This window comes from Malaya genurostris, chromosome 2, assembly GCF_030247185.1.
Source record: "Malaya genurostris strain Urasoe2022 chromosome 2, Malgen_1.1, whole genome shotgun sequence".
Lineage (NCBI taxonomy): Eukaryota > Metazoa > Arthropoda > Insecta > Diptera > Culicidae > Malaya > Malaya genurostris.
In genome coordinates, this window is record NC_080571.1 from 215,977,204 (window position 1) to 216,005,198 (window position 27,995).

At 34.2% G+C, this 27,995-nt stretch overlaps 1 protein-coding gene across 2 annotated transcripts in view; it reads left to right on the forward strand.

Annotated features, from left to right (window-relative positions):
- LOC131427532 (protein madd-4) overlaps positions 1 to 27,888 on the forward strand; it is a 671,835-nt gene extending 643,947 nt beyond the window's left edge. For both annotated transcript variants that reach the window (XM_058590802.1, XM_058590803.1), the window contains 4 exons: positions 7,683 to 7,976; positions 19,577 to 19,906; positions 19,976 to 20,126; positions 20,184 to 27,888. In XM_058590802.1, the coding sequence (XP_058446785.1) occupies positions 7,683 to 7,976; positions 19,577 to 19,906; positions 19,976 to 20,126; positions 20,184 to 20,302 (894 nt within the window). In that variant the 3' untranslated portion in view covers positions 20,303 to 27,888. The remainder of the gene's footprint in view (positions 1 to 7,682; positions 7,977 to 19,576; positions 19,907 to 19,975; positions 20,127 to 20,183) is intronic.
- Positions 27,889 to 27,995: the final 107 nt, after the last annotated feature.

Sequence of the window (27,995 nt, forward strand, 5' to 3'; positions counted from 1 at the left end):
CTGCCTTTTTATCGTTAGAAAATAATTATGTTGATACTCAAGTACTACACTTTAATGTTCGGAAACGTCATGCTCAAGAACGCTAGCTGGTTCTAATTAATCTAAATCTAATTTATTAGAACTTTCTGCAGAGAAATAAATGATTCCGAATTAAATAGCACTAAACTCCACTAATGACGCATTTCACCGTGTTTCCTAAAATAGATTAAGTTTCTTCATGACTGGAATCAGTCAGTATTAAGGCACAACCGATTGTGAGCGAAATTGAATGTTGCATTTGAGCTTAAATTAATTCTCTGCACAACTAGTTTCAGTCTGAATTGCAGTTGAATTCAACTATCCGATTGCAATTGGGTTTCATTCAGCATCGTTCAACTGAAACTTGTACTCGATATATCTGTTAGGAAACTGATTCGATTGTTTATGCCTAAGCCTGCTGCTGTCATTCATTGACAAATGCAAAAAAAAAACAATATACAATTGTCCATTTTCTCATAGAACTAACCATAGTTAACAGCTTACTGACAAAATTGGCATTTTTCCAGTTGTTGGTCGCAGGTGACAATTAATATACATCGAATTCGTGTGTCCTGACCGAAGATCACATTAGAAGGCCTTATTGAAGCACATTTAAAACCAACGTACGCCATTGACAATACCGGCAAAAATGCCTCCGCTTTTCTTCATAAACATAAATATTCAGTAGTCAGTTCGGTTTGCTGAATGATCGGCAAAGTTGAACTGAACTCCAATCTGTCATGATTTTACTGACTTGTTCATCACTCAGTACCGACGTTCGGCGAAATTTACAAAATAATCATTAAATATACTGAATTTTTAAATAAATTTTTTTGAAAATCTGGGAAAGGAAGGAACAATTTTTTTTAAATCAAAACATGTTTTCTTCTAGCATAGCAAAGTCCTGGCATTACATTCCTTTTGTGAAATTTGGCCTTTCTGTTTCAACAAACTTCGCAGCCGATTCTTAGTGTACAGAATCATTGCATGGCTAGTACTATGGATCCTACTGACACTAAGAATCATTCGACTCCTTTTTGGGTTTAATGAGCCGATTACTGCTTCCATTCGAACTTTCATCGCTGATGAGGATTTTTTCGAGTTTGGAGAATCATCTAGTCATTTCGAGAAAAAACTAAAACGATTGAGATTTAAATTTTTAAAATATTTATTTTATTAGCGGTATTTGTGATACTAGCTTTAAATTTCATTGTGATCATTATTTTCGGTAACGTTTTTGAAACGATAGCGGTTTTTGCTCCAGTTTGAGTATGACAAACATACTGTTCAACTCAAATGAGGTTTTTCTCACTATAATTGTGCATTTACATTTTGTATCCGATGGACACAATAATAGTAAATAAATAAATAAATAAATAAATATAGATCTGAATGTAAATTACGTTGTTCGTTTTATTGAGTTGCAGTAAATGCACCTTTTTCAATCCGAAGTGAATTTGTTCCTTAATCAAGGTTTCACTTTCTTGTGCAGAGGGTCAAAGATGAACCCGTTTAAAGTCAACAACTACTGCATTTCCTCAATTTGGCGGCGTTCCCTTTTGTTCGTTTTGTTAGTTAACTTGTTTCGAAATCGACTGTATTGTTTTTTGTTTTTTTTTCATTGTCCCGGCCGTAAGCGGTTTATTTTGTCGACTATTGTGGACGCGGTAACGCCAAATGTCATGACAATTATTTATGATTTTATGATCAAATTTATCCATATCAAAAGCAATAACTCTTCTTCGATTAAAAATAATCATGGTAGATATATCCGTTACTTACGGAATGCATTTCATTTGAAGCTCATAACTCCAATTTCCTTCTCGGATATCTCTTCGAACTTTATAACTCGGGTGATAGTGTAGTATATTATGTGATAAATTATTGTGAAGGCCAAACAGCAGACATTAGAATACTGGTAGTACGCAAATTGGTTCCTTAGTTTTGAGAAATATTCATTCAATAATTTGAATTTAATTGCGTTTATGCATTTACCGGTTGATAAAGAATTGACACCATACAAGATCATGAACGATTGTCCACGTTTATCCCTTTCATTTAAAAAAAACGCCAAAGAATTGTAAGATATTGGTGTTGGATGATCACAATTATTAGTTATAATTGAAAAAATACCAAATAACCAAAATAGGTTAAGATACAGCTTCAATTTAAAATTAATAGGTTTCCTGACCATGAAAAAGAAAATAATTAATATTGACAGTATCGAAACTTCCGAACTCCGATCTTTGAGATTATTTTAAATTCAGAGTGCAAGAGAAAATATCCTGCTTGAGTGAGTAAGTAAATGGAAATGGAAATAACGTATAAATATATCTGAATGCTTTCTTATTTATTTGATTTTTGCCTTTCTTATATAGAAAGGCTATGCAATCGCTGTGGAAACCAACTTTACAACCGAAGCCCGGAGGGCCGAGTGTCATATACCATTCGACTCAGTTCGTCGAGATCACAAAATGTATGTGTGTATGTGTAATGTCACTCAATGACTGAATCGATTATTACAAACTCAGATTCAAATTAAAAGTCTTATGGTCACATAGACTGCTAATGAATTTCATCTTTATTTGGCTTCCGGTTCCGGAATCACTAGGTAATATGCGCAAATCTATGAGAAATAACGCACTCAATTTTCTCAGAAATTTCTCAACCGATTTCCACAAACTAAGATGCAAATAAAAGGTCTTAAAAATTCAAAATCCTAAAAAAGTCCCCAAAAAATTGTTCCAGATCCGACGTCCGGTTCCGGTATTACAGCGCGATAAGTGTTAAAACATTTCATTTTCATGAGTATTCTTTCACAAGTGATGGTAAAACGAGGTGCGAAAATTTATAAAACTTACTGACAAATTCATCTAGTCGGCAGACTTTGTTAGTAAGCGTATATATAAAACTACTATGAGACTACTAGTCCTCGGTTTCCGCTTTCGAAAGCACCGACAATAGTGAAGAAAAGCTCCAATTTCCGGTTCCGAAATTATCCTACAATGAGTGTCAAAACATTCAAATCGTCATTCAAAATGACTATGCAAAACCGGCATGCGTCGATACGCGCTGGTACGGAAGAAGAAAAAACCACAGGCTTTGATCCGTTCGCAGCGTGCTTTCTTCAATTTCGTATAACGTACATGGTTGCAACATTTAAACCTATATTTGTCAGATCAATTTGTATCTAATTGTTAGTATTATCACAAAATCATGATAATTATGCTTCTCAATAAAAGTACACTTATTGCCTTTCTCGTATAGAAAGTTTATGCAATCACTTGAAAAATTGACTAGTGAAAATTGGCCCTCACAAGGGCTAAGTGTTCTATATCATTCCATTCGACACAGTTCATCGAACTGAGTAATGTATGTGTATCTCATCCGGGTCCGACTTCCGGTTCTGGAACTAAGGAGAAAAGTGTATTTAATCATTTAGTAGAACGCACAGTGGTTCGAATCAATTAAAACGTGGACATAAATTAGTAGCTGCCAAACCGTTTATTTAATGCAGATAGTTGCTTTTAAGAAATTATTTACAAATATATACCGCGTAATTTGCTTCTATCCCTAATTATTCATGGCCTACTTTGACAAGAAATATAACCATAACTTTTTTTCCGAAGAGATAGAAATTTTTTTCTTCTACAAAGTTTTAGAATAATTGAAAATAATTTACTTTGTCAAATATAACGAAAGTCTAGAAAGTCGCACCATTTCAGATATACAAAGCGTTTTTATGGCAACCCCCTTTATTCATAATTTATTTCGAGTTATTTTTTTATGCATACTTTGTTTGGAATAATTATAGAAAATAAAAAAATCTCATATTTTTGTTGAAGGTAGTGCATAGGTTTGTTGTTTCCTGGCAAAGTTAGACAAAATTTTATCTTACACCGAAGCGGAATATGCAACTTCATGCAGCTGATTTTTCCAAAATTTATAGGAAAAGATATGCCCAATACTATAATAAATCTAAGTGGAACTCGATGGAACTTTTTGTTTATCCCTTTTCAAAGTCAGTTTTAGTTATTGAATTATGGCAACCCCTTTAAAACTAGTTTTCTAATCATAACTTGTATCAAGTTATTTTTTATACATGCTTTTTTTAAAATAATTATAGAAAATATAAAATTCAATAAATTTGTAGAAGGTAACGCATAGGTTTATTCTTTTCTGGAAAAGTTATACATCATTTTACCTATCTTTACCTAGGAAACCTTGTACCGAAGCGAAATATGCAACTTAATGCAGCAAACTTTTACAATACTTATAGGAAAATATATTCCTAATCCAATTTATGACCATGCTGAAGCGATTAATGGTTAAGAAACAGAGGGCTTCACGCGTCTGCTATTTCTGTAACTTACTTTTGCAGTTAGCGTAGAGATGGTCAATTCGCTCCTGAGCTATTCCAGTGAATCGAATCTTTAAAGTGAGCTGATAGCTAACAGGTCTTTTTAAAAGAACCGCAGCTCACCAGTTCACCGCACTGGTAAGCAGGGATGCCAGGTTCACAGATTAATCTATATTTCACAGATTGTCAACATTTTGCACAGATTTAAAAAATGGCACAGATTTTCACATGTTTCTGAAAATGGTCACAGATTTACACAGACTCTAAAATTGATCACAGATTTTTGAAATTGATCACAGTTTAGCAAAAAAATTGCAGAGCGGTAGGAAAAAGTGAGACCTTTTTTTTGCTTACCAAAATGATTCCGATCAGCTATTATGGAAACGGGGAAACGTGCACAGATTTTGCACAGACAGGTTTTTGGCTTGATCACAGATTTTTGACTCTCAGTAGGCTAAAGTACATTCAGGTATGCCACTTTTGCAGAAATTCTCAAATGTGACATAAAAATAATACGCAGACAAGTTAGTTCGCATAGCATTGTTCTTTGTGCATCAATGATTTCGATCATGCATATGATAGAAAAACGGAGTAAGAAAAACGTCTCAAAAAAGTTCAATCTAAACGAGCTGATGAGCTGATATTGAATCGATTCCCTTTAGTGAGCTAATCGGTTCGGAGCTGCTCACTGGTGTGAGCTGTTTCGCACGCACAAGTCTAAGTGAGCTTCGCACGATCAACATATCGTCTTAAAAAACGTGTTGCTTCGCGATAACTCAATTTATTTACACGTCTAAAAATTAAATCTCTTCCTAAAGGTTTGTACTTTTACAATACTTTTTCATATTTTGTTTGAAAAACATTTTTCCATTTTTTTAATGTGTGTCGAACTTTCGATAATTTCTTGGATTTAACACATTTAAAATTAATTTTGAAAGGCCTTAAAATTTGTATCGAGTTTCACTTAGATTTTTTCTAATATTGTTAATTTTCAAAAGGCAAACAAAATTAAAATCACAACAATTTGCTTAAGTTGCACGTGCAAGCATGAGCTTGTTTATGCGTGTTTACGCGCACTTTGTAGTAGATACTTTGGTAATAAAGGTAGATTCGACGCACATAAATCCAAAAAAACTGTTTTTAAAATAAAGTGAATATATCTGAAAAAATAATTTTTTTACATTATTTATATCTTCAGCAAAAATACTTCAAATATTTTTTTCTACAATATGAGATAGAAAAAAAATATTTTTATTCAAAATTCTTACTATTCCCTTAACAAATATTAAGGTGCCACTCTCAAAAGAAGCGTAATATAATCTTGTAAAACTTCTTCGAAGACACGTTAGCTCTTAAAATTCGGTCAGTACAGACTTTTGACCGTCTTTTTCCAGTTTTGGGCCACTATGCGACGATGCAAAATAAAGAAAAATTTGACATAACTAACAAATTGAAAACATTATGTTAGTTAATACCAAAAAAAATTTATTATTTTTCTTGGCAGAATCTTCTAGTGATATTTTTGAAAATATAAGTATATCTTCTATATATGTAAATCATCATGAGTGCGCGTGTTTATTTTCTGAATCACACCAAAGTGCTAGTGCAGACTTCCTAAATTATCTGAGGTAGACGCAGATATTTTCACAGAAGCAGAAACCGGTGAGCACTCTGGTGTATGGCTTGCGTAGAAGAATCGTGGGACATGCAAAATCAGCAGAAAAAAAACAATTTATCGTTAAATTTTCGTTTTTCCTTGCAAGATTTTCATAACACGGCCAGATCTACTCTCTATTATTTGATGTTCACAGGAGTGTTCGCTCAATATCACGCGCCAGTGATCACTTGGGTGTATTTCGGTGAGAGCACGAGAGAACGATTCATGCGAAGAGAATGTGGTTTTCTCGCACCAGCTTCTTTCAACACAAGAAAACACTCAAAGTCTGTCTAATGGACACTAAGAAAAAGTGCGCTTTCGTTTATGTATGGTGCTCACCGAATGCATCCGCAGTGTCGGAATGAAACTTACACACTGGTGTATAACTCTAGTGAAATGCCATCACTGCATACAAACAATTACGATACTGTAGTTTAACGTACCGAATTTCATTCTCATATTACTTTATTAACTCTATACTGGATAGTACATTTTCCATGGAATATAGCAGAAAAAAAAATTTAGACTGTCTTCAAACAATAACAGAACTAGATTGTATTTCATTGTTTCCGCATTACAGGATTTGAGTGGAGCCGCATGGTTACCAGTTTCCATATGCTACAAAGAAGAATCAATTCAATTTATCAAGGCTCCAAAAAGCGCTTATCAAAAGCAATAAACACCTTTTGCTTACTTATTTAAACGCATTATCGTCTAGTTGTTGCCTGTTCGCTATTGTTTGATTCCCGCATTGTATATTTTTGTACGCGGATAGCGCGAAAAAACACAAACACGATATTATACCTCAAATTTTTTTTACCCCATTCTTTGATACATTACCACTACCCTCATCGAAATAAATACACATGGACACAAATAGGTAATTTCCTTTAATTAAGTTTCCCTATTGTTTTCGTCCCCCAAATCACCTCCATTATTCTACGTATTGTTTGTAACCTTCGGGGCCAGTTCGCGTCACAACACGATGATTCGCGAAAACAAATAATTGGCAAACCGTAAATATGAAAACCGATTTCCACCATCCATTCACCATTCACACAGAGGATTTAGCTACAGCTCACTCCACATTCGTTCGATTCATTGTAATGTTCGTATGGTGATAGCTATTGATTTTGACAAACGAAGCACAACAGTTGAGAACAAAATGAAAAAAATAAAATAATTGGCACTTGAAATTGAACCCCCCCACATAGCAATAAACATTTGGAAATGCATACAGCCTATGATTGAGTAATTTGATGTGTTCGTCCGTTCGGCCCAATAATAAATATTCATTCAATTTCACGGTGGCCTAGCGCGGTTTGCAGGCGAGCGAAAAAAACGCCAATCGAGGTTTGCATTTCCATATGCGAAAACATTGAATCACGTGCATCTGAATAAGCACCCAGCACACAGTTTTTACGATGCACCGTTGGCATTTTTGTATAATGTTGTTTTCCCATTGCCATACCCACCACCACCACCACCACCCAAACAGCCGGCGAAGTCGAATCTGCCCGATTTCAAGTTTGCTTGATTCGCCGACAGATTTTGCCAATTCACAACAAACTTAATTAATAGCATCAATCTGATATTCACTCTTTCCACCTTCTCCACTCGTCGGGCTATGGCTGTCGAACGACGCAGTTTCTATGGCCATTTCAGACTTTCACCAACTCGAAGGGTCACCAGCTGCTGATGGAGCACGAGTACAGCCACCTCGACATGGACGGGGCAGAAAAGGACGAACCGGTTAAACCATTCAACGTGTATGAGCTATTGAACGCTCGCGATAGATACGGAATTGGTTCCAACGAGAAGAATGATTTAGAAGCGGGCGCAGAATCACCTGCACTACCGGAGAGCATCGAGTTCGAGTGGATGACCACCCCTTGGTCGGAATGTTCACAGACCTGTGGAGCCAACGGCAGCGGATATCGGGTAAGTCACTAGGGGAGCATTATATGAGGGTGTAAAGTTAGAGAGTTATGGGATAGCAGTACGATTTCTTTCCCATCTAGAAACCATCGATACACATTTTCGTATGCAGTATTTCGCAGTCATTTTATCAAATAATTTTTATCAACGATGCGATACAAATAATAATAGCCGCTGAAAATTCTTTGAACGGTTGTAGGCTTGCACAGAAATCTACCATCATAATATAGGGGTTTTTTATAGTGTCACAACTCATTTTAAAAATAAAACGCACAAATATGTACAATTTGACCCAAAATTTGAATATTATTTCGAGAATGTGGTTACCTCGGCTCTTCTCTACGAATACCAATTGACAGGGCCAAAACGTGAGATAATCACCGAAGGAAGACAGTCCTCAATAAATCAATCGATACTCCCGTAACGTTTGCATTGAAAAATTGACTTTTCTCGGGTGGTAATTTATCAATTCCTCTTCAGTTTTCGCGACAAAACTGTTGGAGTAGATCTTAGGCTTCATATTAGCCCAGAAATTCTCGTTGGAACGCAGCTTGGAGACGTTGGACTTGGATACCATATCGATATTCAGCCAACGATCGCTTCGAGTAGTGGGCCGACACCAGATTTGGCCAGAACACCGTATCGTCGAACTTATGGTATTTCTTGATGAACGACGCAACTTCCGTCAGGCATTTCGTTGTACCAATTTCCTCGTTCACGGCTAGTCCAGAGCAAAAGATGAGCGGCCTTGACATCCCCTTCTCGCTGATTGTCAGCCACAGCAGCCCCTTCTTGGGGAAATTGGTGTGTGAAATGAATTTCACCTCGGAGCTCATTTCCTTCGTGGGGAAAGTAAAATACGAAGTGCGCTGCGTAGTTTCACTGTTAGTACCAACATGGTTAGAGTTGAACTGATAGAGCAGTCAAATTTTGTCTACTGACTCATCACGCAGAGAAATGAAGCATGTTTAAAATAACAAAACTGTTTGTAGATTTTTAAATTTGATTTATGATGAATTCTAACTAGAATATGATTCTTTTGAACTGATTCCTCCCTTCAGCATCAACAATGTTCTCTGTTTGATTTGAATCCAAACCAAAATTTTAAGGCTGATTCTATTGTTGAAATAAGCCAAATATTTATTACATGTCAACCAAAGTAGAATTGATACTGTCGGCAATGTTGATTCAATCCTGCTACACCCAAACCTCGATTTACGTGATAATCGGATATTTTTGGAATGGTTCACATTTTCGAGGCAGTAGTATGATATCTGCGGTAGATCTAAATTATAGCCGAATTTAGTAAAAATATATACTAAAATACCAGTCAAATCAGATTATAGAGACTGTTGAAACTGCTGAACGAGTGCCTTTAATAAAGCAAAATTCTACATATAAGGAACTAAACCAGAATTCAGAACCACCTCAAACATCGGTTTCGACATCTACTCATCATTCTCGCTATTGTAGGGGTTTTAAGAAATATTGGAAGGGGTTTTGAGGAATACTAATAAACCGGAAGTCGCCAACTTGGAATTCAGAACCAGCTCAAACCTCGTTTTCTAACATCTACTCATCAAACCCGTTCCGAAAATACCCATATTGTAGTATTTTCCTTGGCATGTAAATGAGCCGGAAATGAACGTTAACCCATTATAACCCAGGGGTTTCCAAATTTGAACCAAATGAGCAGATATCATCAATACCATCATATTTTGTGTTGAAGATATTGAGAAATGCCAAATCACTATTAAAAATCTTTTCCAAACCAAATTATCCTATGTATGATATATCATACGCTGGGACAATACAGTAACAACAAAATTATGAGATATGCCTATATTTTGACAGTGGTATAAATATACCTTCGTTCCAGTTTTAAGCGGATGGTTATTGATGATATAATTATTGTATATATTGTATTGTAAGCTTGAGCTTCAACTTCAGCTTCAGCGACCACCCCTGCTTGCTACTCCGTTACTGAACGGGATTAGCTGAAATTGTACAGGGAATTTCTAGATGATCCGACCTGGGACTGGTAAATCATCCTTCAATGTACATCTTCTGATAACCCCAGAATTCATTGATCAGTACCGGCGCCGGCCAGGCCCGAACGTAGATCGTCTAAGGAATGTAAATGAAGGGATGTTAGTCCAACACTTGTTGTTACTAGAGGCCGTATATACTACTGCGCACTCCACAAGTGTCACGGGAGAAGGATATTTGTTGATAAAAATTTCAGTATTGGTAGTATTCGCGCTCGACTCAGTATGTTCCGGTTTCAAGATGCGCGGATGCACCACTAAACTCACTAACTTCCCGAGTGAACGTTTCAACAATATCCTATATGGAAGTCCCGGGAAGTCTTGATTCACAGCTCTTTTTCGAGGAAACCGAAGAAAAATTTGCAATACTATAGCGTAAAGAATAAAAACTTCCCTACTTTTCGTAAATGAAATTACGTGATACAAAATAAACGAGTGAATAGGATTTAGACAAAATAGTTAATTCATTGCATTGACATATTCTAAACAGTTGTTATACAAACATTTTAAATCACCAATTAAAGATCAACAGATTTTTCACGCGCGTCTCGATTCTTTATTATTTGTATTTTATTTATTTATTCAAATTAATAATTGGTTATATTGGTTGATCTGGGCAGCCGGCTACCGAGAAAATATTAATTTATTGTTTGAAATATTAATATCAAGTATTTTTTACTATGTATTCAATATACCGATATATGTTATCTCTGTTATAAACTTTGTAATATCAACGGATTTGCGCACGCTAGACGGAAATAGATAGGTTGAATGAAGAGATAATTGAGTTGAGTTAATTTACTCAATTTTAGGTTGAATACGGTTTACTTAATTTTTGTTTACCGAACAAAACCTCTCTGTTGACTGGTTTTGCTCTTTGGGATATGACAACAATGGAGATTGAAAATGAAATAAAAGATTCAAACCAACTCAATATTAAGTAAAAAGAAGTCAAATATAAGGAAGGTTTTATTTTCTGTGTATGTTTTACCAAACAAAACACAGAATGCCATCTATTGAAAGAAACCAGGAATAGATTAGGTGCACTCTAGGACAGGACCAGACAACTGTCGTTTTTTCAAGTAGAATAGCATCTAATTTTTGTAGATCTCTGTTGAAAATTTGAAAAGACTCTCGGCCAATGCAGCCAGCGCAGAACGAACGATGATAAATATTTAATGAAATTTCAAATACAATTCATATGAAAGTTATAATCTATAAAACTTCAGTTTTGGATTTTTTAAACCGTTTCGGTAGAAAATCTATGATTCGCACTATATATTTACTTCATTTGCAGATTATAGCAAACCGTAATCAACTAGAAACACGGAAATTCTCCCACATTGAAAACGGTGATGCTGGCAACCCTTTTTATTTCACCCCGCAGTAACATCAATTTCAAGGTCGAATACTTGCTTATGCAAATACCAATCATAAGCTGGTCCCAAACTGGCGGATACATGGTTGCTTGGTCCTGTCCTATGGTACACCAGTAGTCGTTTTGTGTCTGTTGATTCGGTAATAAAAGAAATTAAAACTACATCGCAAGCAAAGAATCAACAAACCACTCCCTGCTACTACTATGTATTTCTTTGAAGTAAAGGAAATATAAAAATATCTTATATAGAAAGGATGTGCTGTCACTGTGGAAACCGACCCCTGAAACGAGACCCGGAAGGCCGAATGTTATATACTGTATGCACAGAGAACCCTTCGATCATAAAATTGCGATATCGCAGTTTTTGATTTTTGCGATAGTTGATTTAACTAATTTCTTTTTGATTCAACCAATATGGTTTTTGATTTGCATATATTCAAGTAGTTGAAAAATATGTTGTCTTGAATGCTGTCAAATGCCGGAGACAGTTTAAAGCAAAACAATAATCGCAATGCAAAATCAACAACTTTTTTAGTTGAAATCTGTTCGCGTCGCTTCAAAATGTCAATAAAAACAACATCAATGGTTAAAGCGTATAGTGAAATTGTGTTCATTCGATTTGAGAAATTTATGATAACAAGTGTTTATCTAACAGCGGTGTTGTGATAAAGTTAACCTTGTTTAAGATGAAAAAGATTCGGTGACAAATTAGAAAATGTTAATGAATGATCATCTCGTAATCTATCAGGTATGCGCAAAAATTTTATGCTTCAAATTCGATCATTGATTTACTTCCAGCAGACTGTTTTACTTCCAGCTGTTTGATACCGATGATGATGTTCATGCATTAGCAATAAAACGCTTTTTGACATGAATTTAATTTATGAAAGTAACAGGAGCGAAGGGTTTCAAACACACAGAACGCGCTGCGATTGAATGGCGCGTTTGAATTGCCGCCGCAAAATTCCAATTCCCAGCGGTTGATGCACCCAAGCTCATATAAATTGACTAAAATTATCAGTGCATAACTTTAGTTCAACCGTTTGAAGGCATCATCTTTCAATACTCATTTTAGGTAAATTTAATAATTTCGCACTCGCCCCTCCGGGTACTTTTGCTGATTAAAAACGTTTTTCTACATCAGTCATTTCCGATCGAATCAGAAGTATTTTTTTTAATTTAGATCTTTACTGATCTCGACTTGACATGATCATGATCATATAAAAATCAAAATCACTTAGAGATCAGATCAGTTCTGATTTCGTAATGATAATTTATTCCAACTATTTGCAATGTCTAAAACAAATAAAACCGATTTATTTTTCAACTAACAGAATTTTGTTTCAATAAAAACACCAGTTATTCCAACTAAAATATTTGTTGAAATTGAAAGGTATGTGTCCTCACTAATTGACAGCATTTTTTTTTTTTCAAACAGTTAAATTAGTTGTTTCAACCATCGTTTCTGCTAATCGAAAAACAAAAATGACAGTTTAGTTAAAACAACAATCGATTAGTTGTACCAAATTTTAACCAATCGAATTCAGAAAATCAACTAATATTCTGGTTGAAATGGGATCGCGGGTGGTTCCGTGTGTATGTGACTAAAATATGCGCTTGATTTCCTCAGAGATGTCTAAAAATATTTTCACAAACCCAGACTAAAACGAAAGGTCTTACGATCCCATACGTTGCTATTGGATTTCCTCCGAATCCGACCCCCGGTTCCGGAACTACAGTGTAAAGAGCGTTGAATTCATTCAAATTTGACTAATAACCATTTTACAAATTGAAAAGGCTATGTCAATTTATCCCCAAATAAGCTGTCTAGTTTCTATTTGAGTTTCAAATTTTTTTCGAAGAATCCTGTAGCGATATTTATAAAAACATGAGGAATACGAGAAAGGCATCGTTACACCACCAGGAGGACTAAAACAGATTTTTTACCTTTATATATGGGAAGGTAATAGAATTGCTGGAGGTTTAGGAAATTAGGTTGAACTCGCTACAATCCAGTTTAATTAAATTTTTTCATTGGTGCTAAACGTAGGAGCTTTCAAAACATTCCCTAATTGAAAAGTTCTACACTAGAAACGGGTGAATATGAGTTATATGATACTGCAAACGGAATTTCCCGGCATTTTGTACATCACAAATGGCTTTGATATCCACATCGACGAAAATGTCAAGTAAAGCTGACTGTTAGGTTCCGGATAAAATTGTTCATCACGAACAGTGCAAAACTTGTACCATACCAAGTCTTTTGAATTTCAAACCAAATATTTCTTTTCTGTTTGACACAAAAAGCCTTGCACTTCATACTAGAACTTTCCATTCCTCCGGGATCTTGCACGTTTAAAGTTTATCTTGACTAATTCAGTTTTAGTCATTTTCACTACATAATTTAGACTCTACATAATTACACAGTTTTCACTTCTATCCTAATAATTGCTGCAATTCATTAAAATAATTTTATTTCGAGAAAACTGAACACGAAAAAAAATTAACGTCCGGCTTAATCGTCGCCTACTCTGAGTCTCCTCCATTGTATATATTGTATTGTAAGCTGCAATAAACAGCTTCATTAGTCGATGCCTTTCTTTCAGCCTACCTGGATTCGATTCCCAACCCCGCACACATGATCAAAAGGTTTTTCTGGCTCGAAGTGGTGAAGGACTTTAAAGGAATCTTGAAGATAAAAAATAACTTCATTTGTTTCCATTTCTTCGTTTTTAAGAAAATGGATTACCTGTTTGTATTTGTATGATATTTGAGATATTTGTACGATTTGTTGAGAGTATCGTAAGCTCATTTGATAGTGTTTTCAATGCTAATAAGTTTTGGAGGTGTTTATACTTACTTTTCTAAGTTAGCGTTCTACTTCATATTCACGTGTTCGTCAAATCTTAAAGGATCCATATCCTTATCACTATTTTTTGCAGCCATGTTTTTGAATATTCCACATTTCAAAGATATAACAAAATGACTTTGATTTGCTAATGGCAAGAAATTTTCGAAAGACCTCAATTTTTTTATGCTCGAGTTTATCGGTTAAATATGCTTTGGAAAAATACTACTGTATTATCCCATCGTATGATATATCATACGTTCAAATGTTAACAACAATTTTTCTACTGTTTAACATATATTGTTGGAATTTCACTTCTGAAACAACTAATTTGAATCTTTAGCAATGATTTGTCCAAAGATGGAAGTATTATCTATGGTTTCGAACATAAGATTCACACGAATATGTTGCTTACTTTTCTTTGGTGATTTGTGTGAACTTTGCAAGGTTATAATACAAATAAAACGTTGACACTTGAAAACAATTTTAATATACAAAGAAATTAGCAGTGCAAAACTACCAACTAGTGCTCTAGTAAAGCTGTTAGGTATTAAAGTTCTAAAGTAAACATGCATTAAAATATAGGAAGTTTTTCGTAAGATATATCATACGCTAGGACATAATGGGTTAAAACCGTAATGACTAATAGCCACTATAGCACATGGCACATACCACCAAAAAAAAATTTTCCGTCGCGGTTGTGTTTTCTATATTGGCAAGTATAAATACGATGTTGCATTGGAGAAAAAGACACAAACGAAGCATAAACTTCTTTAAAAAATTTTTTTTCTTAATCGCTATTTTCTTCATTCTCTCTGACTGAAGACTTTGAGCACTTGGAAAACAAAAACCGAATACAAGTATTACACCGGAAGGTTGAGGGATACAAAAAATTTCATTTGACATATACAATTAGAGTGCAACATTCGAAACTCACTTCCCTGTGCTACATGTGGATCACGTTCCTGTCAAAAGCAGAGACTTTACTACACAACAACGTTCGAACATGTAGTATTTACTACAATTTTTCGGTAGGTAGCTCCAGAGATTGCTACTCGTGTGTTTGCTTATAAAGTGAAATAGAATAATTAAAACCAAACCAAACGTGTTTTACTCTGTGGACTATGTTTTTGAGAAGAAACTACAAACAACAGACTTTACTGCATTTTATTCATAAATGTAGTAAAGTAGTATGTAGTATAATGTAGTAAAGTCTGTTGTTTGTAGTATCTTCTCAAAAACAAAGTCCAAAGTATTGGTAATAAATGAATTAAAATTGTATTGCAATCTATTTTCGGCTGTAGGTTTTGTGTATTTCATTTCTCGAAAGGACTATGTATGGAACATTTGTGGAACTAATTTGATACTATTATTTTGCTGAAGAAAGTATGTTGATACGTTAAGGCGTTTAAGAGTTATGCCATGTTTTTGAGTTTTTTAAGGTATTTTTAAAACAAATTTAAATAAGTTAAAAGAATAACACCTTTCCAATTTTCTCTTAAATTTCCACATATATTATGACATTTCAGGAACCGCATAGGATACATTTTTATCGATCTGGCATCTAATGTATATTGATATTTAAAGCATGACTAGTTTTTGATGAAAAAACAATCATAAATTTTTACTGGTCGCTCATATGAAAAAGCTTGGTTGAGCAAAATTGTGCGCAATGATAAGTTCCACAACTCTTCTAATGACAACTTTTCGGTGGAACGTTTCACAAAAAAGTTAGAACAAAAATGTGATTATTCAGGAGCCACCCTACTTTTACTCGGGAAAATTGATGTAACTCGATCAAATGAAGAGCTAGAGAGGTGCTTTTTTCAGCAAAGTTGCGCGCAATAAAATTTTCTACAACTTTATTGTACAACAAAATCATTTTTGAGTACAATTAAGAAAGTTAAATTTCAGATTTTAATCTAAATAAGGAATACCTTGTAACTTTTTTCATCAAAAGAAATATATCACAACACATACGAAAAACATCAAAACAATTCCAACACGACTGTCCTTTTTAGCTTTTTAATGGATTGTTTTGCTTTGAGATTTTTTTCTGAGTTTTTAGCTAATAAACTTGTTAATAAAACCTATTAAATTTTTGTTTTTTTTATGCTGTCTTTCAGTAATGATGGTGATAGATGAAACAAATTTTCTGATTTTAATAACTAAATTAGTTGACAATGAGAATTTCGTGTTGGATTGAAATATTGCTGGTTTTTGTCCAGGATATTCGCCAACTAAACACATTCTCTAAAATTAAGAGTTTTTTTCAGCAAAGTAAATTCTCAATTTTAACTAATTTCGTAGATATTTTGGAAATTTAGTTGTTAAAATCAACTAATTCAAAAACAGTAATACGAATTAGTCGCAGAGCTAATTTCGGTCATTCCGTGGCGTGATTGTGGCATGTGAATAATTTGGTTTTTGAGAATTTGAAAACTAGCATAAACCGAAATAACAGTAGTATCAGAAATTATCTCGCAAATTAATTTAAAAGAAATCTTTTCATTCTTAAAAACAAACAAAATTATGTGATTCTAACAAACAAAAACGTTAGTTGAAATAACTAAATTTAAGTTCACTTATTTCAGCTAAAAAGTTAATTTAAAGCGCTAAAAGTAATAACCTTAAACTAGAGTTCATTCATTTGAAACTAATTTTTCAAATTGAATTTACTGTGAAATTGTTTGTCAAGGAATCGACAAGAAAGCACAAATAAAATATTTGTTATTTTTATCAAAACATTGATTGAAACAAACTAATCCACTAAAAAAAAATAATCCTCATGTTTTTTAGTTTCAAGTTTTTTTCATGAATTTAATTTAGACTCCACTTCTGGTTCTGGAACTACATGATGATATGTGAAACGAAATTAAAATAATGTGAATCATTTTTCAGATGGCTGAACCGATCTTTAAAGATTCAAATGAAAGGTCTTAAGATCCCATAAAACATCTTCCTTTTTAATCAGATCCGACTTCCGGTTTAGGAGATACAGGGTGATTAGTATAAAAATTTCAATTGCACATAAATTAATCAGGTATATCGAGTTTGCAGATTTGGATACGATTCCGACCTCTGATTCTGGAATTACAGGGTGATGCATTTTTTAAATTCAAACCGATATATCAGATGACAATACCAAGAAGCTTCAAAGTTGGACTCAAACCTATGGCAATTTATTCGTTATATTAATTTATGGCACTACGAACCATTTTTTGTTATGCTGGTTCCTGAACACCTGCTCTGAAAGTACCTTAAATATTCACGAAAAACTCTAAAGTGGATCATACTTCGTCATCTCAGGGTCAATATTCGATCCATTGTCACACGTTTAGATTCAAACTTGATCCGATTTGCATTTCCGACATAACGTGGGTAATGAATGATTAAAATCTCAAACTGCCGCTTAAATCGACGGCCATAAAAATAATATTCATGCAAAAAACACATGCGGATTGTTAAAAAACAGGTATTATCTTACTGCTAGGTGGATTAAGTACGTTTTTTATCACTAAAACCTATTCTTAATTCACCTAGTGGAGTTATAATGCTCTTCTGTTGTCATTCACACAGTCTTATCAAAACATTTTTTGTTCATTAAGTTAAATTATAACACGAATTTGAGCTCATTTTTGATACAAATATATTGAGATTGATTCCGGTAGATAACTAAAATATGCTTCAGCACTTGTCACATATTCGGCAACAGTCCTCGAACCAAATGTATTGAAAATAACACATTTCAACTAGAGGCTCCGGAAATACCATTAGTCAAATCTAGAAAAATTGGGCGGATAGAAAATAGTGCTAATTGTCGGTTGCGTCACATATACGATTATATCTACAGAACCGGAAGAGTTAGCCATATAATCATCGAACTTGATCAATAATCTAATAGTAGCTTCGAAATGAGTCTAAGCTTGTTGAAATGTAATCGTCTAGCCATCTCCGAAAAAGCTAAGCGTATAGAAAAATGTGCGGTTTGTCGGTTACGTCACTTCAACGATCTTATCTCCAGAACCGGAAGTTTCAACCACTTGGTCTTTTAACTGAATCCACAATTTAAAGGTAACTTTCAAATGAGCCTAATTTTGTTGAAATCGGTTCAGTAGTCTTCATGAAAATTGAGCGCATGTAATAAATCTTCGAAAGATACACACGTACACATAAACAGGCCCGGCAGATAATAAGGGAAGCAGGGTAGTTGTACCCACTCGGAAATTTCCGAGTGAGTACAATACCATTTCGGTATCCTAAAAAAGTTTTCCAATTGTGAGCGCGTTTTATATTTTTTGTATATTGGGCATATTTTTAATGAAAAATAATGCAATACCTAAAGTAATGTTAAGGATATTATAAATCTGTTTTTGTTTTGCTTTTCCACACAAAAATATAAATAGATAAGAGGGCTTGTTCCAGAGTTGGTGCGTTTCGTTCGTCTGTCTGTTACAGTGCCAAGATCATATTGTTCAAATGAACGAAGTTTTTCGATTCTTCGCAGGCCAAAAACGTATTTAAGATCAACAATGTTTCAAGAGCAGCCTAATAACTTTGCTAGTTTACATGTCTATCGCGGCATAACCGACAAACTCGAATGAGAAAAATTGTTAGACGACTTTATTTTGCGAAATACTAAGCGCAACTCTGTGTTTGCATTGCGCAAATGATTTTTTTCATATCCTGATGATATTACACGCTGTAGTAAATCGATCACAAAACTGCTTGTATATTCCTTTCCATTCATGAACAATAGAAATTCTATAACAATTCTATAGATGAAGGAAAAAGCAACGATATATCATTAACAAAATATGTTCAATAAATTTCATAACTAACTTAGGCTTCAAGTATGCAATTAAGCTCTCCCTCCGATAATTTTCTTTTGGCAAATTTCATTCGCCTAAATGTTGGTTATCAATACATTAAGTTCGTGATTCAATTTTTAGATCAGCACGACTAAATCATAGTAATCAGAAATGGGTACAAATAGACATCAAGAAATAAATTGGGTATAAACTAATATTCTTGTGGTATTATTTTGGTATCTTAAATAGCGTCATTTGAATCATTGTTACTCATCGACCAAACATCGGAATGTATAATACGGAAATGTTGATGGTAACGCCATTTATGCATCAGTCCCGGGACCGGGATTGGATCAAAATATCCAACACATCACATTATAATTAAAACGTTTACTGCGAGTACTGAATGGAAATCAGGTTTTCTTGAATCAAGATTATATGAACATGAACTAAAATCGAAAAACCGCCGGAGTTTATAACCTTTATAACCTCAGTTTATTATTTCTGTTAAATTTCAGCTTCGCTCTGCTCACTGCATGGTAAAACTGGTAAACGCCACTCACACTGTCGACAACGGGCTGTGCGAGGACGCCGGTCTGTCAATACCGGAGACAGTGGAAAAATGCGGTAACATTGAGTGCCCTCGCTGGGTTACCACCGAGTGGTCCCTCTGTCTACAGTCTAAATGTTTCACATGGCATACGGCCCTCCAGAAGCGAGATGTTTTCTGCAAATTTGCCAACATTACCAACAGTGACAAGTGCGACACTTTGGAGAAGCCCGTCACCAAGCAGGAGTGCTACAACGAAATGTGCAAGGGCGTATGGCGTGTGGAGCCCTGGTCAGAGGTACTGCGAAATTTCCCTTCCAGTGTTGAATAGTCGAATGAATAAAGCATGAACTTTTTTTAATTTCAGTGCAACTCAGCTTGTGCCGGCCAGGGCATAAAGTACAGAATACTGCAGTGTGTTTGGTACGGTACCAAGAAGCCGGCTGGAAATGCTTGTAAGGATCAGCCGAGACCCGCTGTTATGAAAGTTTGTAAAGGACCACCTTGTATTTCTAATCGTAAGTAGTAAACGTCATTCTCATTCTACTTTTCTAATTGAATCTTTCTGTTTCTAGTATCAGAGTGCAAAGACTTATCAAGGTACTGTAAAAATGTAAAAACAATGGGCCTGTGTAGACTTCATCGTTACCAGCAACAATGTTGCAAAACCTGTAGGTTTAACATTTATCAATAAAGTATTCTCAACCGCACTAAGGAGCAATAGAGTTGACATGAGGAACCAAAAAAATAATACAGCAGTGCTGCTGCAGAGGCGGTTCGCACTGAAAATACCTACCTTATAGTTGAAATCGAAATCCTACCAAATCGACTAGTACCGAACGCGGAAAAACAAACGGTGGTCTCAACTATTCAGAGAAAAAAAAACTATACTCCGGAGAAAATGAAAATTTCACTACAGGACAATTGTATATTATATTATGACATTGTATTGAAAATAAGTTAGGGGAATGCAATTAGCTGAAAGAGAAATGCCAATGTATGAAACCGATTATGTTGGAATAATCTGTCATTTACTGTGCTTTAACAGAAACAAGTTTATTTATTAGTGAGAGTAATTAGGCAAAACAGGTGTAAATAGTTACTTTAATATAATAAATGAGAATTAAAAATTCGAGAATACCGATATTAAGGTTAGCCAGAGTATATCGATAGGAAAATTAAAGCAAATGAAAAGTTGAAAGTTTAGGTTCCAACAGTTTTGCTTTTCCATACATTCAAAAAATCAGTAAATTGCCAAACAAAGTAAACGGGGTTGAGATAACATGAAACGACACAACTTTGCAATGTATTTCCATCTCTTTAAAACTACGAATTGTTCCTCCGAATTGTATTACAAAAAATCACTCACACACACACACACAAAATGACATTCGTTGGAATGATCGCATAGTTCGAAAGCTATTCAAATCCTACGCCTAAGTTACCCTACCCTACTCATGTCATACGGTCAAGATTTTTATTAATTATCTAAAGTGCATTTTAAATACCAGTTTGAACAACAAAATCGCACATTTTTTAAAGCGTAACAAAATCATGAAATTATGCAACCCAGATCAGCCTAAACGAAATAATCACCAAGTTAAGCACTTTCGAATTACGAATATCATACCTTACAATAATTCCAAGAATCGAGGCAAAATGTGATCCGTACTTTGATACCCGTAAACTTGTGGCGGAAAAAAAATGCAACTGCTTCCAGTACCAACCGGAATGACAGACTCTTGTTGAGCAATATTGGAACAAATGGCACTAATAAGAAGGCGAAAAACAAATTAAAAACGAATAATCGATCAATTGTTGAAAACAGAACACGATACGTCCGATCCAACTCAATCATGGAGTAAAACCTGAAATTGTTTTGAATTTGTGTACAGAATGTTTGTGGTGTGCAAATAGGATGAACATTTCCTGGTTGATAAGCGACAGGAGTAAAAAAAATTATAGAATACCTTTTCCGAAGGGTACACGATGCTGTAAAAGAGAGGGAAATGAGCTAAGATTACTCCATAACATGGTTCTAAAGAAGGACAGATTTCGTCCAGCTAATATTCCACAGTTTAACTTCACTAGCATGTCTGCCGGGAACCGAATTCACTGGAGAAATTAGACGCGTTAGAACTCGAACCCTCGAAGAACGAGGGACTAGCGTGTTTTCGAGTGTTGCCCTTGTAACACGTTCATTTGTACTATCGTATCTTTATTGTATTGTATCTTTGTTGCGCAATTCCCATCAATAAAGAAATCACACCTTACTTATTAGCAAAGTAACGAATCACTATCGAGCCTCATTCTTACGATTTATGATGTATACTTCGCATACAAAGCAATACCTAAAATATCATTTGCATCACTATTAACAACAAAACATAATTTCCACTTGTTTCATTTTTCAAAACAATAAATAACCGGTATTTGATGCAAAAATAATGTGGGGTTTTCTATAATATCTAGACTAGACTAACTAAAAGTGTGTAGGAATATTGTGTCGACCAAATCGTCAATTTTGGTGTGATTCTGCATTAAAGCCAAATTCCAGCAATTTAAATTAGATTTTACAAGAACTTGAGTGAACCTCATTGGATGCACATCGTATGACAGGTACGAGTGGTATGTTCACATGTTCATTCCAATTAGGTTTTGCACGATGACCACTCGATCGAACTACCAATGAACTGCCGATGAATCAAGTTCACCTTTTGACAGCTATCAGTGGTTTGTTTACATATCTATTCACATGTATTCAAATTAGAATGAACGCAATGAACACATAAACAAACCACTGATAGCTGTCAAAATCGATTCATGTTGTGAGGTTATGTTATGTTCGTGCAAAACCTAATTCAAATATGTGTGTAATTAGGTTTAGCAAGATGACATCACAAATGAACTCGTGATGAATAAAGTTCGTGTTTGATATATACTGGTGCTTTGTTAAACATTTCTAATTAGGTTTTGCACGATGATGACATGAATGAACTGCCGATATATCAAGCTCATCTTTGGACAGCTATCAGTAGTTTGTTTACATATCTATGACAACGTATTCAAATTAGAATGAACACATAAACAAACCACTAATAACTGTCAAAATTAATCATTTTGTTCATTTTTGTGAGGTTATGTAATGTTCGTGTAAAACCTAATAACACTTCTAATTAGAATGAACAATATAATAAATCATAATTAGCTGTCAAATAATGTTAATTCAGTGAGTTTTGTGATGTTATGTCATGTTCGTGTAAAACCTAATTGTTAATTTAAACAAATCGTCGATAGATTTCAAACTTTAATTTAAATCATAAAGAGTTCATTTTTGGCGTTATTTTGTAAATACTAATTGACAGTGATGACGACAAATTTTCGAAAACATCTGGGACTATTGCACCAATAGTAAATTCATTAGTAGAGAGGCCATATTATTTCGCCGGATACTCCACCGACTTTCAATCAACGAGTTGTGATAAAATCGGATTCCATATCTTTACTTCGGCTCACAGAAGCAGAAAAAATAATTCGAAAATTGCTCAATACTGCTGTTATAGCGACGTGAAAACTCGAAGCGAATGTTTCTATTCTCATCTGGCTTAAAGTCAATCTATCGAACGAAGATAGCAGATCTTAATCTAATTAATGGTTGTCGTATATTAGATGACTAATGGAGCTGGGATAAATGGGGGTACCTTTGCCCTACACTGCGAAATTTCTATCAAAACCAAGTGAACGAAATTAGGTATTGAACGATTACGACACAAATGAACTGTCGATGAATCGAATTCATCTTTGACAGCTATGGGAGGTTAGTTATCATTTCAACTAATACGTATTCAAATTAGAATGAACACATAAACAAACCACTGATAATTGTCAAACGGTGTGCATCCAGCTCATTTGGTGAGGTTATGTCATATTCGTGCAAAACCTAATAGAGAAATAACAGAATGAATTCTAGTTCTTCGAACTTCTCCGAAATCGAAAATCTACGGATTACTATTTTTTCTACTACTCTTGAGATCTACAGATTCCACATTATCACTCCAGAAATCAACAGAAAAATTATACAAAATTTATCAAACTCGTTTCTATGCAATAAAAAAATGTGGCATTATTCATACATCTAATCGAAACCAATCACTCAGTTTTGAGAGCCTGCAACAAGAAATACAACTCTGAACAACTTTCAACTGACAGCTAAAATGGAACAAAAGGCGCCCTTTGAAGCTATATTTAAATCGTGTTTATTGAACTTTAAACTTCCATCATAACGATTTTTTTTTCTTGTTTCACTTGTACTTCTTCTATCTCACACATTCTGTCTTTGTTTAATACAATAGCAGGATTTTATCCTTCCTGTGGCATTAATTAGTTATTAATTAATTATCTATAAAATACTCCGGTGATTATAGAGTTGTTGGTAATTCTAGCGTTTTGAAATCTTTTTGCATTTTTAGGAATCACATTGCATCCTTACTTTCATATACTCAAAAATTTGAGTTCATTCAGTTTTTTCGAGTCTTGTCTTGTTTAAAATCAACGCTTCGTTCTCTATTAAGGTGTGAAATCTCATTTAATAATCTATTAAAAGGTGAGATAAAGTCTCTCGACGGGTGAACTTATGATGGAACAAGTAGGATGAACAAATGACGAGAATTCAAGTGGTGTTCCCCTTGTATCATCGCCCATCAACAATTCTGGAAGCGCTTTACTAATGAATTCCAATGAGAAACTTCCTTATAGAAAGCAAAAAGTACCTCTTATTAGACTACTTTTGACGTAGGATTACGTCTTCGTTTTCTATACAGGGATGCAAATTCGAAGTACGGAAAATCAAATCATTCAAACTCTGATCATGTTTTGAACATCTACAAAAGTTTCAAAGATTAATTATCGAAATTATATTTCCCATAGATACAAATAAGTATATGTGGAGCACAGAAAATCTGTTGCCTAAATATTCTAAACATAAAATTACAGTGATCTTGACAACAGTTTTGTAGTTTCTTGTTTTACTTATTTTAGAACTGTTTTGAATCTTCTCTTCTATTCTGTTGTTGTATATTATATAGTTTTCGAAATACAAACAGCAAAAGCACTCAACAGCGATAGTTCCACTCAAATTAATGTCGTTTTCGCTTGATGCCAAACCTAACCCAGTTTTCACCCTAACTGCTGTCAAACCGTTTTTTTAAGCTAGTTTCGAACCTAGTTTCAACGTTGTTGAGCTGAAAATCGAGTCAGTTTTTATATCAAGTTTGCTCAAATCCCCTTCGCTAAGTGCGAAACCAACACAGTTCCTTGAAAAGTGTTTGTTTGATGAAACTACCCTGGGTCAGTTTCAGTTTTGCACTCAAACAAATAATCATATTTTAATTACGTGAAAAGTTATGTGAATATTTTCACCCTCATTTTCACGTAGTTTTTAATTTTTTTTAGAAGCTATTTAATGCATAATCTAGAAGATTTCACCTACTAGATATATAATTGTAAATAATGTTAATTAATGTTGGTGAAAGCTACATGTAATTAAAATACTTTTCACTTAATATTGCGAAAACATTTAAGTCATGTTATCTTCTATGATAACTTGAAGAAATTGGCGTGGAGGCCTGTCTCCAAGCACATATATGCAGATTTTCTCACATTTTCGGTAAAATAAATAGTTTTCTTACCAAGAAAAAAAATATTTAAGAAAAATTGAAATTAAAACATGAAAGTTTAATGGCGTGTTTAATTAAATTGGCACGAAAACTTGTCTCCAAACATCTTTTGGAGTAATTAAGATTTTATCATTTAATAAAAATAAATTTTAACACCTGAAAGTTCAATGGTGACTTCAAAATGTAACGTGCCTCGCTCTGTCTCAAATGTCGAATCCTGATAAAATTCAATTGCTGTCGACAAGATCGTGGGAGTAGATTAGTTAGGCTACCAACTGCAATTGAAAAATTTAGTTAAATGAAAATCTCAATGCTTTTCGCTTTCTAGCCATTGAATGAGTTTTTTGCAAATTTTCAAACAACTCACAACATAAGGGCAAGGATGATGATGTGAGGATTCTATTCATTCTAGGGGATGTTTGCATAACATTCATTACCGTCACGTAAAATTCACTTTGACATTTGAAATCATTTCACATGATTTCTAAAGGAATTCTAACGTGAGTTTTTATTTGAGTATACTATTAAGTAGATCAGAAGCGGATTTCCAATTTGTTTAGCGAGCAAAAATAAATTTCAAATCAGTAAATTTTGACGAATGGCTGCGAAAAAGTGATTTTCAAATGTCTGCGACCAAAACATACCTGCCACTTATTTAAGGAATCTTCAGATTGACAGACAAGTCTGCAGACCTGGCATCTAAGCGCGGGCCATTTCGCCGAAAACCGTTTCGCCGATAGCTTTCAATACGATATTAACTGTATTAATAGATTTGATGATAGATTTCAATACGATTTTAACTGTATTAATCGTATTAACTGTATGATTCGCCGATATAATTCTTTTGGCGAAATGACATTTTCGGCTAAACGGCTTTCGGCGAAATGGAACTGACCCGGTGTAACTTACCTTTCATGTTTTGTTTGCATAGACCTTCTAAAACCCAATTCAAATTACTTTTTCCAAAATTAGGTTGCAGAACGGAAACCAGAAATAGGATGGAAAGTCCTCAAAATTAGCTATATCATCTTCTGTTAGAATCGAGACGAGCGACTAACAGTTCTGCCCTCCACCATCAAATGATTCAACAAACAACTTCGTTAGTGCAGTGCTTCCAGACTTGCTAGGGCTATTCACAACGCGGTAATGGATATCTGTTCTAAAACGACAGACTGTCGTATATTTAAAAAATTGTCAAAAATAAGTCTCGAGCTTGTTGATCTCAACGCGAAGCTTTAATATATATTCTATATATTTCTGTAAATGAATTGGTGTTGTGTCTATTCACTATGATGTTTTCAATCAGAACCAAACAAACTAATTTAATGATATGAATTTTTTACAGGAACTTCTATAATTTCTTGATCATAGCGAGCTAGAGTACACAGCAAGAAATAATGAAATTTACACGACATGTAAATCAGTATTAGCATGGAATAGACATTGGTTGAATCGAATATTCCATTGAAACCATCATCGATGCAAAAATAAATTGAATTGCATTGAATTTTAAATGAATAGAACTGTATCTTTCAATTTACACATAGTTTTGTGATTAAATTGTATTGTGAAGTAATTTTATGTTTAATTGTCTGCTCCAATTATGTGTATGAAAATAAATGTAAATTCACAAAATATTTTTATCTGTGTACTTCTAAATGAAACTGTATTATTCAGTGCAAAACATTTAAAGCGTATATTGATAATTTCTGAAATGTTATTCAACGCTTTGACATCTCGTCTGTCAGATTCCGTTACAGACACTCACGCACAAAAAATTAAAACAGTGTTCTGTTCGTGTTTCAAATATTCATTAATTTAAAACAATTTCGTCGAGCAGCTTTTAAATTTGTTTCAAATTTTTACTCGAAAAATAGAACTAGATCTCAGCTTGACATGTTTTAGTTGTAGATCCTAAAGTAGAGATCAGTCCATATGAAATAAAACAGCTTTGCAAATAACCTAACAGCTATTAATGCAGGAGAAAGGATGCTGGTATTCTCAAGTCATTTGTACATACCACGGAACAATTCATTGCAATTAGTCCAAATTCTATCATTCGATATTTAAAAAGGTTGTATTACAAGGGGCGCTATTTTCATGTTCTCGGAAGAGTTCTGTTCCATGTATGCATGCTGGAAGAGAGCAGTTCTAAGAGCATGTTCAAAAGTATTCTAGTTCAAGATAAATAATTAAAAAAATGGAATTTGGAATTCTTAACGACAAAAAATTGGCACCCCAGCAGCATTTTGCTCGTGTTTCATATAAATAAAATAGAACGCCAACCAGATTTCATTTTCACATCGGAACTTTTCCAAAAACTGCTGGGAAAAACACTAGATTCAATATTTCAGTTCAATTAAAAATTAGTCACTGAACATGCTATTAGAGTAAATACATCTTCCGGAAAATCTAAATCATAAAATAATAGCGGTCAAAGTTTTCTTAAGAATCATGTAATGGTTACGTATTGGAGTCTGGAAGTCTTTTTGGAGCATACTATGGTCTTTAGATGATCTTTTGTGGTGTTTCGAACCAAGCGACTATGCTTTATTCCAAGATTAAATGTTCCGTCTTTATCTAAGTTTGATAATTCTTGGAATTTCCCACCCCAATGATACATTAAATTTTGAAATTCATTATTACAATAGAAATTATGTTTTCATGTCGAACTCAAATTGTTTCGTGAACATTTCACAATTCTTCGGAAAT